The sequence below is a fragment of the Nicotiana tabacum genome, chromosome 17, assembly GCF_000715075.1.
Source record: "Nicotiana tabacum cultivar K326 chromosome 17, ASM71507v2, whole genome shotgun sequence".
Lineage (NCBI taxonomy): Eukaryota > Viridiplantae > Streptophyta > Magnoliopsida > Solanales > Solanaceae > Nicotiana > Nicotiana tabacum.
In genome coordinates this window covers 143327022-143340101 of record NC_134096.1, presented here as the reverse complement: position 1 = coordinate 143340101, position 13080 = coordinate 143327022, and the positions used below count along the sequence as shown (strand labels likewise).

The 13080-nt window shown below is 38.1% G+C and overlaps 1 protein-coding gene across 2 annotated transcripts; it reads left to right on the top strand.

Annotated features, from left to right (window-relative positions):
- The first annotated feature begins 270 nt into the window (after window positions 1-270).
- Window positions 271-5721, top strand: LOC107827990 (elongator complex protein 5). 2 transcript variants are annotated; one of them, XM_016655236.2, is made up of 9 exons: window positions 272-576; window positions 690-782; window positions 872-1038; window positions 1123-1169; window positions 3080-3149; window positions 4305-4531; window positions 4617-4706; window positions 4867-4942; window positions 5099-5721. In XM_016655236.2, the coding sequence occupies exons 1-9, from the start codon at window positions 410-412 to the stop codon at window positions 5290-5292; spliced, it is 1131 nt and encodes a 376-aa protein (XP_016510722.1). In that variant the 5' UTR covers window positions 272-409; the 3' UTR covers window positions 5293-5721. The 2 variants fall into 2 exon arrangements, with proteins under 2 accessions (XP_016510723.1, XP_016510722.1); XM_016655237.2 differs by lacking the exon at window positions 3080-3149 and having other exon boundaries at window positions 271-576; window positions 4310-4531.
- Window positions 5722-13080: the final 7359 nt, after the last annotated feature.

The following is a 13080-nucleotide window of genomic DNA, read 5'->3' as shown; positions in this document are numbered from 1 at the left end:
ATTACTCTCGCTGTTCTAATAGTTAGAGGCGCAAAAAAATTAAGAATATTACTTATTTTCTCAAATTATGCTTGCTTCTATTAACTTTTATAATATTTATGCGTGCATATGAATATAGAAATTAAAAAATATATATATATATATATATATATCATCAAAAGTTGAATTAATTATATGATTGAAATTGGACTATCCACTAAGAAAATGGAGGATATTTTTGAGCTATTTAGCTATCACGTTCGGGCCAAAAAACGAAATTGATTCAAATAGTTCAGGCAAAATTGGTCACTTTCCTAAGAAAAAAAGAGTGGGTGTCGAGTGAATAATATCAAATCCAAGGGGCCAAAATAAACATTACGAGGTTTTTCTCCGCCATTTTCCCCCTTTGCAGCTCTTGGTGTGCTCTACAATGGCGGAAACAATCAGCAGAGCTCTCCGTGACGGAGCATTCGAAGGAGAACATGCTCCCGCTCTTAGTATAAAGGATACTATCCACACGCCTCTCGGTTCCGTTGTCTTCAACCATATTCTCACGCAACTCACTTCCAACATTCTCGCTGGTAAATCACAGTCTCGGTCAGTTCACCTCTTCACGCGATTTATTACTTAGTATTTATCACGCTAATAAGAATATCATGTTTTAATTTATGTGATAATTTGATAAATTCGTTGATTGATGGTTCATACAGAGGTGTTGTGCTGGTTGCTTTAACTCGGCCTCCGTCGTTCTATGCTGAACTGTTGAAAAATAAAGGTTTCGACATTTCTTCATCAAGTAAATGGTTAGAATCATCCTTCTTTTAGTGAATAAATTTTATTTATTATGAGAATAAAATGCGTGTTTTTTGTTAATGTACTGAATTTTGCTCAGGCTAAGAGTTTTAGATTGCTATTCCGATCCTCTTGGATGGAAAAACAAGTTGATGGAGAGAGGAACTGTAAAAAATCCGTACGAAGAGACCTTACTTAAAACTAGTTTGTGTAAAAACTTGAAAGAATTGGACAAGGTTTTGTCTTCGATTGTTGAACTTGGAAAAGGTAAGGCTTTGAGAATTTTTGTTAATGTAAAAATTATGTTGTGTTTTGATGAATTCAGACTGATCTTATTTTTGTAATTGGCAGAAATTGTTGAAGAGGGAAAAGGGAGATTTGCAGTTGCAATAGACTCGGTAATGCTACTTAATGTCAGTTTTGGTTTAATGAGCTAAGAGTGGATGTTGCTTGTGTGTCAAGTGACTTCGTCATTGATTAGGAACGGTTGGTTTGGTTGTCATATCTGCATACTGTAGTTTGTTGCGAAGATGTGTAGTGATCACTAGATTTTGAGCAACCAATAAGTAGTTTGTCCTTAGTTAGATTTTGTTGAAGGAAACTTCTTCATAGAAGTCGTGTAGAAAACTTGGTCCTGCATTCACAGAGAAGGTTCTCTTCTCTTATTACTGCGAAGTAGGAATCCTGACTTAAGCGAAAAGCACTTATGCCTTCAGTCATGCATTTCGACGGATGAAAATTTATTCTATACATTCTCTAAAGTTGAAATATCAATCACATAGAAAGCATGGCAATCGGCAGACTTAATGTACTATTGCACCTTCTATTTTGTCAATATGTTATTGGTCCTGCTATCTATGACCAGTTAGAACTGTGTGCTTGTTTGATGAGGAAACTTCCTAGATTTTTCTTAGTTTAGTTTTTCTGCATTGCTTTCCAGATATAAGACATGATAGTTCTTTTGTCCCTTAGTGAATGGCTGAATGCACACATTCAGTATTCATGTACTTTTACATGAGGAAACGTCTCTGTTTCTTATTTTAACTACTTTGATACATCCAGTACTAAATCAGAGCTATCATTTTGTTTTACTACAATCAGCAGTGCCTATCTTGGCTTTAGTGGCTATACACAGATAGTTCTTATCGTCTCTCATCAACTGATCCACTCTAGTTTTTTTGTGATGCTTAGAAAATTGTGGATATAATAAGTTGGGGTTCCATGATTTGTCAAATTATGGAAAATGTAACTGATTGCCTCATCTGGTTGACCACAATGGGAAAATCTTCTGCGTACGCAGTCGAGGCATCAGTTGCTTTGTTAAATTTCTTAAGTAATAAAGACCTCGATTAGGTTCAGAGAATTCTTGTTTTACCATTCTTGATTTAACTATCAAAAGATGGAACGTAAATAAGATATGGTTCCTAAATAGTTGCATAACCTTGAACTCTTTCTACTCAAAAAAACTGTTTCAGTTGAATGGATCGAGAAATTTTATAATGAGTTTGTGCAGAAACTGATACTTCAGAAATAGAAAATGTGTTTAAGAAGGCATTTATATCTCACTGAAACATGGTGTTCTACTAGGTTTCTCACTTCTTTTAAGTTTATTTATTTGTCTTCGCCAAATAGAAGGTGACACATAATTTATCTGGTGAAGCATAACATCACTAGCTCTGTGAAACTGAACTCTGTTTAGAATGCAATGGTCCATCGCATGTGCACCTGCTTTTGGAAATTCACTGCACCACAGTAATTCATTTACTTGGGCATGATAAAGTCTCTGATATACCGTCCTTAACTTTGCTTATTTAACTTCTCAAAAAAGAGCTGATATTTCATATTCATCTTAGATCAGTTTAATTCGAAATTCTAATGCAAAGTTTTTCCGCCACTAAAAGGTAAAATTGAAATAAAAGTATTTAACAAAATAAATAAGAAAAACTGACCGCTTAAATCTGTACTTTAGTATTAACTCTAAAATGAATCACTTTAAATAAGCTACAGCTTTGGTTGATTGCTTATGATAGCAGTGAATCAACTATTTAAATGTTTTATCATTACAAATAGATACTAAGGCACGTACAGTTTGAAGGCTATGATGATAAAATGAAGTGAACTACTTAAGTTTCAGTTTTTGAAAGAGACAAACTGTATTCCGCACTAAGATTTAGTCATGCGTAGCTTTTAATACTCAGAAATCCATTGATATTAGTTTGAACATTTGCATATTAGTGTTCATTTCGATACAGCAAATCTCTCCCTTCTCATCCTTCTTCCATTTATCTTAATACCGTTCCTTTTCCAGGTAAGTGAGATCTTGAGACATTCATCTCTACCTTCTGTTGCAAGAATCTTAAGTCATCTTCGCAGTCATGGTAGGCACAATTTTTATTCGGCCATCATGTGTTGTAGCTTAGTAATGAAAATATGTGGTGAAAATGTTATGACAGCTGGCTATGAAATCAAGATTTGCTGTTGGTTTCCATCTTTATCAATTCACTGCCACATTATATGTTAACATAGACAACTAGATATTCCTGCCAGAAACTCATGATATCTGCATCTCCCAGATTTAGGCACCAAAATTTTCCTTATGCTAGGTATATGCTGTATTCAGTATATCGTGGTATGCTTTAGGAGATGTCATGCTGCCTTCATAACTTCTTTCTGATTTAGATGTGGTGGCCATCTATAGCAAATTGTAATTTGTTCTTATAACTGCTGCTTTGTCTGGATGTATCTTATTCTGGAAACATTTGATCCACTATTTTTGTTTACCTGACATAAACATGATGTAACACATGGAGGAAGTCGAAAAAAGAAGTCCACAAGCTTTGTTAATGCCGTCAAACAGAGCCCAAATGGAATATGAATGCCAGGTGCATTAGCCATTGAACCAAACATATTGACAGTTCTCTGTATTGCAAGTTATATAGCTAAAAGATTACTTGGTATTAATACAGTGTCCAGTATTGAGTATCCTCTCTGGAGAAGACACATTGGCAGAAGAAGCTTCTTTGTCATTTGCCTAAGAACTCTTTTCTGTTAAGGTGCATCTAATGTAGTGGGTTGATTTATATAGCTGATCTTTGAGGTAGGCTTAAGGTCCTCATCAGTTCAATTCATTAATTTATTCTTGGAGTCTCTTAGCTATTACTGTGTGCACTAAGAAATCAGAAAATCAAAATCGTACAAAGGCTAATCATTTTATTGATAATTAGCTTGAAACTTTTTGATATAGATAAGGATGGACATTCTTCGAAGGTAAGATTTCAAAACTATCAATTGGTAACCTTGTTCTCCTATTTGAAATGTATTAGGCAACTTTTTTTTAATCACCTGATATGTGGAAATGCTTTTCTTGGCTGAAAAATTCCATTCAGTAAATTCCTAAAAAATAAAGGAGGGAGAAATTGAGAATGGAAGAATTTGTCAAAGAATTTCTTTTTTTGTATTTTTGTTCCAACCAAATTTGCTTTCACTAGTTTGCATCGCAAGGAGTTGCTTAAACTAATTTATTTTTCTTGCAGACCAGGTCTCATGCATATTTTGCTTGTTGCATGTGGACCTTCATGAGGCCAAGGTGGCTGCCACTCTTGAATATTTGTCCACTATGCATGCGGATGTGGAACCAATAGTTCAAAGAACAAACGGACAGAGAAGCGCCTCAGAGGACCTCCTGATGGCGGAACAATGCTTTAAAAGAGGGAAATTTCATGTACGCTTTAAACGCAGAAATGGTCGTGTCAGAGTGATGGTAAAGGAAAAGCTATTGTTCCTTTGCATATTAAGATAGCACGAGCACTTATATTTATCTTATACTGGTAATGATCTATTCTTAGAGGGAAGAGCTTTATGTTGAGGGATCAGGCATCAAATTTAAAGAAGTTTCATCTGAAGATGGTATGACTGCTCAAAGTCTTGTTCCAAAGGTGAGTTATTTTGCAGTTCAAACCTAGTAGTAGTTTCTTCCCATTTCGAATGGTGCAGCATACAGCTACAGTGAGCTCCTTTTGATATACATCCACGTGTTAGGAGGAGTTAGAAGTCAAATCATTTTACATCTATGTTAATGAATAATATTTGTGATAGGTTCAATTCAATTTAGAGCTGTCAGAGAAGGAGAGACTGGACCGGGCGAAAGTCGTACTCCCATTTGAGCACCAAGGTATGGGTGGACTTCTAGTTTAGGTTGTTATTATAGATTCAGTCCTTTTCTGTGAAGATAAAATGGAAACTCAGCCTATAAACCTACTTTTTTCATTCCTTTCGGCTTGTTTATCTTTTAGTTTGGAAGTAAATATTGTTGTTTTGCCTCTCTCAGGAACTGGTAGACCCATTCAAATCTATGATGGTCGCAGATCGCTTAATGAAAGCGAAATTGAGCAGCAACAAGCGTCAGTTGAGAAACCACAAACAACTGAGGATTCTGGCAGGGGTGAAATAATATATTTTCGGGATTCAGATGATGAGATGCCAGATTCAGATGAGGACCCCGATGATGATTTGGACATATGATAATGCGTATTACCACTTTTAAACATGAGGGTACCAGATTTGTACGATGAAGCTTCTAGCGACCAACTTACAATCTAAATTATGTCAAAAGGTCAGGCTGCTATTACCAAGTCCCATGCCCCAAATCTTTTGCTGGTAGGATACATGTACAATAGAACATCCTTGACCTTACTAGAATTGTAGGTTGATTGGCATGCCTGGTAAGTAGTCGGTTTAGTTGGTACGCTGCAAGTAATTTAAGCGCAGGGTTTACCGTGTTATGCCTGTTGCGTTTGACTACTCGTAGGTATAAGGGGTTGGATTTTACTGAACCAGTTAACCATTTGGGATTAGTACGTGGTAAATTTTGCTCATATCTGTGATTGTGCAACAGTGTTGCAACTTTTACTAAACTATTACATGTGTTATCTGAAGTTTGGCTGTGTGCAATTAACTGTCCCAAATGCTTGCTCTCTTTGCATATTAATGATCTATTGGTCCAGTATAGGAGAGCTGAATAGAAAGTTGATTGATTCGATTTTTTAATACAGACTTGAGATTTTGAGTACTAGCATTACAAATTCTATACGTTGTAACTTTGTGAATCAAAATGACCGAACGGATATGATTAAGAATCTCAGTTATCACTTCGTTCGACTCTTCGGAAATGAAATGGAACAATCCTTTTGGAAAAATGGAAGGAATTCTAAATAGAACAAGTTCCTTGATGTATCTAATGCAGGATGAGGGTGCATAATTTTAGTCCTTTATTGACCAACTTGGAATATAAAACCTGAAATGTGGTTGCCTTGGAATGGTAAAACGAGAAAATTATCAAAACTTGGAGGAATTTGCAGGTAGCACTTGAAAGGATAGTGTAACACACCTCAAATCTATAAAAGTTTCAAGACACGCTAAATATAGAATTTTATTTATTTATTTATTAATCTTAAATTATACTTCTATTACGGATTTAAACCCTTGTGATTGATTTTTGAGTAACTTTTCTATTTATAAATAATTGGATATACAATTAGAGGAATATTAATAATTTTAATATTATTAATTATTAAAAGTGGGTATCATTAATTATTAGTTAAGTGAAAATAAAATAAAACAAAAATAAATAAATAAAAACAATAAAACAAAACAATAGGAGGACAAACCTACAAGCCCATAAAGGGCTGTTGGAACCAAAAAGGATTGAAAAATCCTTTATACGAAAACGGAAGAGCCTTCTGTTCATTCTCACGAACAGAGAACCCCGAAACGGAGGCAGCAAATCTAGCGAATTATTTCACGTAGACAACACGAAAATTCTAGGCTTCTTTACAAATAACTAGTTCTTGAACACAGGTATGTAAAATTTCCTATTCTCAACTATCCTGCAGTATAAGAATTGGATAGTTAATTCCCTTCTTTCTCTATATCAACAATAAATTTCATGTTTAGGTATGAAACTTTGAAATTAATTAAAATGCATTGGTTGTTGTAGAATCAATTATTTGACGGGTATAAATTGGACTGGGGCCTACGTATTGCCTCGAGAAGTTTTGAGGTGAGTTGATATAACCCTTTACTAAAGTGGTTTAACTCACAAAAGCACACATACAGGGTGTTTGATGAATTGCTTAAAAGAGTTTATATGTACTTAATTGGAGCGAGTGAGTATCTATTAACTTAGAATTGTTCTAGCTAAAGTTTAGATGATTTATTATGATACATGTGCATAAATTTTCAGATTTTTGTGTTATTCTTATATGCCATTTTCATGTTGAAAATTCATGAAGGAGCAAGAATCTTTAGATATACTTTTGAATATTTATTTCATTCTTATGCCATGATTTACAATTAAGGATACCAGTATGAGTATGTATAGGATGTTTCAGAAAAGATTTAGACTTGAAAAGTCACAAGAAGAAGTTTTAGAAAGAAAAGATTTTTTTTGGGAGTATCCTCTATTCTGAGAAGGGGTCATCGTCTAGGTCGATGGTCCTGGCCAAGACGTTGACTTTCTGAAATTACTTGTGCCAAAGTAGGGAGCACACGAGCTGAGAGTCTCGTTGCTTAGAATTTGCCTAGCCAAGCTAAGGTATGGCACATGAGCGCTGAGAACCATAACGCGAGTGGCACCTCGTGGATTGGACCTATTTGATCAGGTTGGGATCGAACCCGTGCCGATCACACGGTGACTGAGACAGAATTAAATCAGGATAGTTGGAACTCCCAAAGTATAAAGTGAAGTATTTTTTTTTAAAAGAAAAAGAAAATAATTTCTTTTAGAATATTCATAAACTACTATTATGCAATTATTTTAGAATTGTTCTTATAAGCTTTATGTTTTACATGCATTTAGAATCTTTGCTCGTAATGTATATGTTATTAAAGTTTCGTCCCCTGTCGTTGAGACTCACTGAGTACAATGGATGGTACTGACGTTCTCTTTTGGGAACCTACGTTGGTCTGCGGTACAACATAGGAACCGGTTTTGCAGGCGAGCAGGTTACGGGTTAGGACTTCCCTCACTTCTAGTGCTATTGGTGAGCTCCGCTTTTGTTCGTGGAGTACTCCTTTGAGTCGTCATTATTTAGCTGTTTCTTTGTTGACTTAGAGAACTGGCCAGAAAATCTCATGTCCTGAGCAGTGCGTCAGTTTATCAGTAGAGGCTTCATAGACACAGTCGGTGGGTTAAGATTCAGATGTTTTTGATAATAACTTAGCAGTATTTCAGTAGTTATTACGAATAAAGTTTTGGAGTTGATTTATTTTAAATATTTAAATTAATCAAAAGTATTTGGTTAAAGTATTGCCTTGTTGCATATAAAGTTTGAAGTTATAATAGATTTGATAAGCACAGATGGTTCGCTCGGTCATGTTTAGTGATCGGGTGCCAGTCACGGCTTGTTTAGAAAATAGGTCGTGACAAACTTGGTATCAGAGCGTCAGGTTTATTGAGTCCTAGGGGTCTATGAAGCCGTGTTAGTAGAGTCATATTTATGGGTATGAAGCGCGCCATACTTATAAACAGGAGGTTACAAGCATTTAGGAAAAGTCTCATTTTTTTTCATACTTTAGATCGTGCAGTAGATCCTACCTCTAAGAAATTATCTAATGTATTTGTTTCTCCAAAACTCGTAGAAATGGCTCGTACTCGCAACTCTGACACTGATACTCAGGATGCTGCTCAAGAAACTATTGCGGCTCAAGGTAGAACTAAGAAGGCTTCAACTCAGAAAAGGAAGAGTAAATCCACAAAGGGGGTTCAAGTACCCCGGGTTGAACATGAAGAAGGGGTGAAGCATGATGATCCAGTACATCAGGATCCAATGCCGCCCCCAACAGCAGCTCCGGCTCAGACTGCTATATCTCCGGAGGTGGGTCAGATATTTAGTGCTGTCAACAGTGCTATGAAGATGTTTAAAGCCTTCATGGCCAACCAGAACGAGAGAAGAGATGAGATTCCACCTCAATCAAATAGACAGAACAATTCCGAGTCCTCAAGAGTGAATGAATTTTTGAAGTTGAGTCCTCTATTGTTCCATGGTTCTATAGCTGATGAAGATCCAATGTTGTGGCTGAAGGGTGTCAAGAAAGCCCTCCAGCGATGAAGGCATTTGATGATAAAGTTGTGGAGCTGGCTGCTTACCAGCTTAGAGATGTGGTCGGCGCTTGGTTTGAGATGTGGGAAAAGGAAAGAGATGAAGATGATGGTCCACCTACTTGGGAAGAATTTGAAGAGGCCTTCATGGCTAACTTTATCCCGGAAGAGGATAGGGAAGCTAAGGCTACAGAGTTCGAACAACTCAAGTAAGGGAATAAACGTGTGCAAGAGTACTATATGGAATTCATAAGGTTAGCTAAGCATGCTCTTTACATGGTTAAGACAAAAAAAGCAAAGATTCGCAGGTTTGTTGGCAGTTTGGCTTACCACATTAAGGATACTACATCAGTTGCAGCGGTAGGGATGACAGCCTTCTCCTCTGTTGTGGGATTCGCCAAGCACTTAGAAAAAGACAGACAACAAAGGAGAGAAGAAAGAGAGCATAACAAGAAAGGCCGGACAACGGGCAAGTTTGCGGAGGTGGAAGGGATTCCTCTAATAAGGAGTCATTAGCACCAGCTCAATCCAGTCATCAGTCAGGTGGTGGGTCTTCCTTCAAACGTACTCAGAGTTATGGAAACCAGTCTCGCTAGAATTAGAATTTTAGGACATCATCCTCACATAGCCAGAGTCATGCTGAGCAACATTCACAACAACAAGGTCTTTGTGGAACATGTAAGCGGCAACATTCAGGTCAGTGCAAGCTCGGGTTTCATGGTTGCTATCATTGTGGAGACATTGGTCATATAAAGGCCAACTGCCCAAAGTTGCGACGTAATTTCAGTGGGGGATCAACTCGTCCTTCTAGTTCCTTAGCTACTGCAGTTGCACCACCTCAGGCTCGTGGTTCTCATAATCAGACCGGGCATGGGGCAGGCAGAGGTGCAGAACGAGTTACTCAGGGAGGGGGACAATCCCGTTTGTTTGCTACACTTGATCGTCAGAGTGCAGAGGCATCTGCAGAAGTTATTACAGGTATACTTCTAGTCTGCTTACATAATGCTTTTGCCATAATTGATCCAAGTTCAACGTTTTCGTACGTGATTCCATACTTTTCAATTAACCTCGGGCTAGAACCTGAACAGCTTAGTGAGCCATTCCTAGTATCTACTTTAGTTGGCGAGTCAGTGAAAGTCACAAGAGTCTATAAAGGTTGTATAGTTTCAGTCCAAGGTCGCAGCATCAAGGCCGATCTCATAGAGTTAGAAATGGTGGATTTCGATGTGATCATGGGTATGGATTGGTTATCTTCCTGCTATGCCATATTGGATTTTCGTACCAAGTTAGTCAGGTTTCAATTTCCAAATGAAGAAATCTTAGAGTGGAAGGGTAGTTCATCATCGCTTGTAGGTAAGTTTATTTTTTACCTTAAAGCACAACGAATGATCAGTAAGGGGTGTCTCGTCTATTTGGCTCACATCATTAATCCAGAATCAGAACCACCAGCTCTTCACTCTGTGCCAGTTGTTAGAGAATTTCCAGAAGTTTTCCCAGATGACCTTCCCGGACTTCCTCCTGAAAGAATCATAGATTTTGGCATCGATCTCATGCCAGGCACTCAACCCATATCTATACCTCCTTATAGGATAGCTCCAGCAGAACTTAATGAGTTGAGAGAACAGTTGAAAGACCTTCTTGACAAGGGCTTCATCAGGCCGAGTGTTTCACCGCGGGGTGCCCCGGTCCTGTTTGTCAAGAAGAAAGATGGGTCCCTCAGAATATGCATCGACTATGGGCAGTTGAATAAAGTTACCATTAAGAACAAGTACCCACTGCCAAGAATTAATGATTTATTTGATCAACTTCAGGGTGCAAAGTACTTTTCAAAAATAGACTTGAGGTCGGGGTACCATCAGTTGAGAATCAGAGAAGAGGATATATCTAAAACAGCCTTTAGAACTCGCTATGAGCACTATGAATTTCTAGTGATGTCCTTCGGGTTGACAAATGCTCTAGCTGCATTCATGGACCTCATGAATAGAGTTTTCAAACCATTCCTTGATACCTTTATTATCGTGTTTATAGACGATATTTTGGTATACTCTAAGAGAAAGGATGAGCATGCAGACCACCTTAGGATAGCCTTGCAGACCTTGAAGGAGAATGAGCTTTACGCCAAGTTTTCAAAATGTGAGTTCTGGTTGCAGTCAGTGGCATTCTTAGGCCACGTGGTATCTAGTGAAGGCATAAAAGTAGACCCTCAGAAGACAGAAGCAGTCAAGAACTGGCCAAGGCCTACAACGCCAACCGAAATCAGAAGTTTCTTGGGGTTGGCTGGATACTATAGAAGGTTTGTAGAGGGATTTTCCTCACTTGCAGCTCCATTAACTAAGTTGACCTAGAAAGCAGTTAAGTTCCAGTGGTCAGACGCTTGTGAGCAGAGTTTTCAAGAGTTAAAGAAGAGGTTGACCACTGCACCTGTGTTAACCTTGCCGACAGGTTCGGGTGGATTCACAGTGTATTGTGATGCCTCTAGAGTGGGTCTTGGTTGTGTTCTTATGCAAGATGAAAAAGTTATTGCTTATGCTTCCAGGCAGTTAAAGAATCATGAAAAGAACTACCCCACTCACGACTTGGAACTTGCAAAGGTGGTATTTGCATTAAAGATATAGCAACACTACCTTTATTGCGAGCATTCTGAAGTGTTTACGGATCATAAAAGCCTCCAGTACATTTTCAAGCAAAAAGAATTAAATTTGAGACAAAGAAGGTGGCTCGAGCTATTGAAAGATTATGACATCAATATCCTTTATCACCCGAGCAAAGCTAATGTGGTAGCAGATGCACTTAGTAGGAAGTCAATGGGTGTCTTGGCCCATCTTGCAGTACAAAGGCGATCTTTGGGTCGAGAAATTCAAAAACTAGCAAATGATGGGATTAGATTGGATGAGACCGAAGAAAGAGGTATAACTGCTTATGCCTTAGCGCAATCCTCCCTTGTTGCGCATGTTAAGGCTAAGCAAGACGAAGATCCGTACTTAGTGAAGTTAAAAAAAGGAGTCAGAAACAAAGAATCACTGTTTTCACTCTAGGAAGTGACGGAGTTTTGAAGTTGAATGATCGGTTATGTGTGCTTGATGAATATGGTCTTAGAAAGGCCATAATGGAAGAAGCAAACAACTCGAGGTACTCTATCCACCCAGGTGCTACCAAAATATATCTGGACTTGAAAGGGTTGTATTGGTGGAAAGGCATGAAGAAGCAAGTAGCAGATCATGTGGCTAAATGTTTGAATTGCCAGCAAGTCAAAGCCGAGCATCAGAGGCCTGGTGGCCTAGCTCAAGATATAGAAATACCACAGTGGAAATAGGAGATGATTAATATGGATTTCGTATTAGGTCTACCTCGCACATACCGTAAGCATGATTCAATTTGGGTTATTGTAGACCGACTGACAAAGTCCGCGCATTTCCTACCAGTAAAGACGACAGATTCCGCAGAGCAGTATGCGCAGTTGTACGTCAAAGAAATAGTCCGATTGCATGGTACTCCAGTTTCAATCATATCTGACAGAGGCCCTCAGTTCACGGCGCATTTTTGGAAGGCATTTAAGAAAAGATTAGGTACCAAGATCAATTTGAGCACTGCTTTCCATCCACAGACCGATGGCCAGGCAAAAAGGATCATTCAGACACTCGAAGATATGCTGCGAGCATGTGTTATAGATTTTGGAGGTAATTGGGATGATCACTTGCCACTTATAGAATTTGCTTATAATAACAGCTATCAGGCCAACATTGGTATGGCTCCTTATGAAGCGTTGTATGGGCAAAGATGTAGGTCTGCAGTGGGTTAGTTTGAACCAGCAGAGGTGCCATTGATTGTTCCAGAGTTTGTTTGTGAGGCGTTAGAGAAAGACTGAAAATGGCTCAGAGTCGTCAAAAGTCCTATTCTGACTAGAGGCATCGTGACTTAGAGTTCATGGTTGGTGACAAGGTGTTTTTAAAAGTTTCACCAATGAAAGGAGTTATGAGGTTTGGTAAGAAAGGAAAACTTAGTCCTAGATTTATCGGACCTTATGAAATTCTAGAAAAGAAAGGAAACGTGGCTTATGAGCTAGTGTTGCCCGTTGAGTTGTCCTCTGTTCATCCTGTCTTTCATGTGTCTATGCTTAGAAAGTACATTCATGATGAGTCATATATAATACCTGCCGATACCATAGAAATTAAAGAAGGCTTGACTTATGAAGAGGTACCTATAGAAATTCT

What these genes read in the sequence shown, in the direction of transcription:
- LOC107827990 (XM_016655236.2), top strand. Translation starts at nt 410, where the DNA reads ATGGCGGAAACAATCAGCAGAGCTCTCCGTGACGGAGCATTCGAAGGA. An exon ending in ATTTCTTCATCAAGTAAATG is followed by an intron (nt 783 to 871) that starts GTTAGAATCATC and finishes AATTTTGCTCAG; the next exon opens with GCTAAGAGTTTTAGATTGCT. An exon ending in ATGGTCGTGTCAGAGTGATG is followed by an intron (nt 4,532 to 4,616) that starts GTAAAGGAAAAG and finishes ATCTATTCTTAG; the next exon opens with AGGGAAGAGCTTTATGTTGA.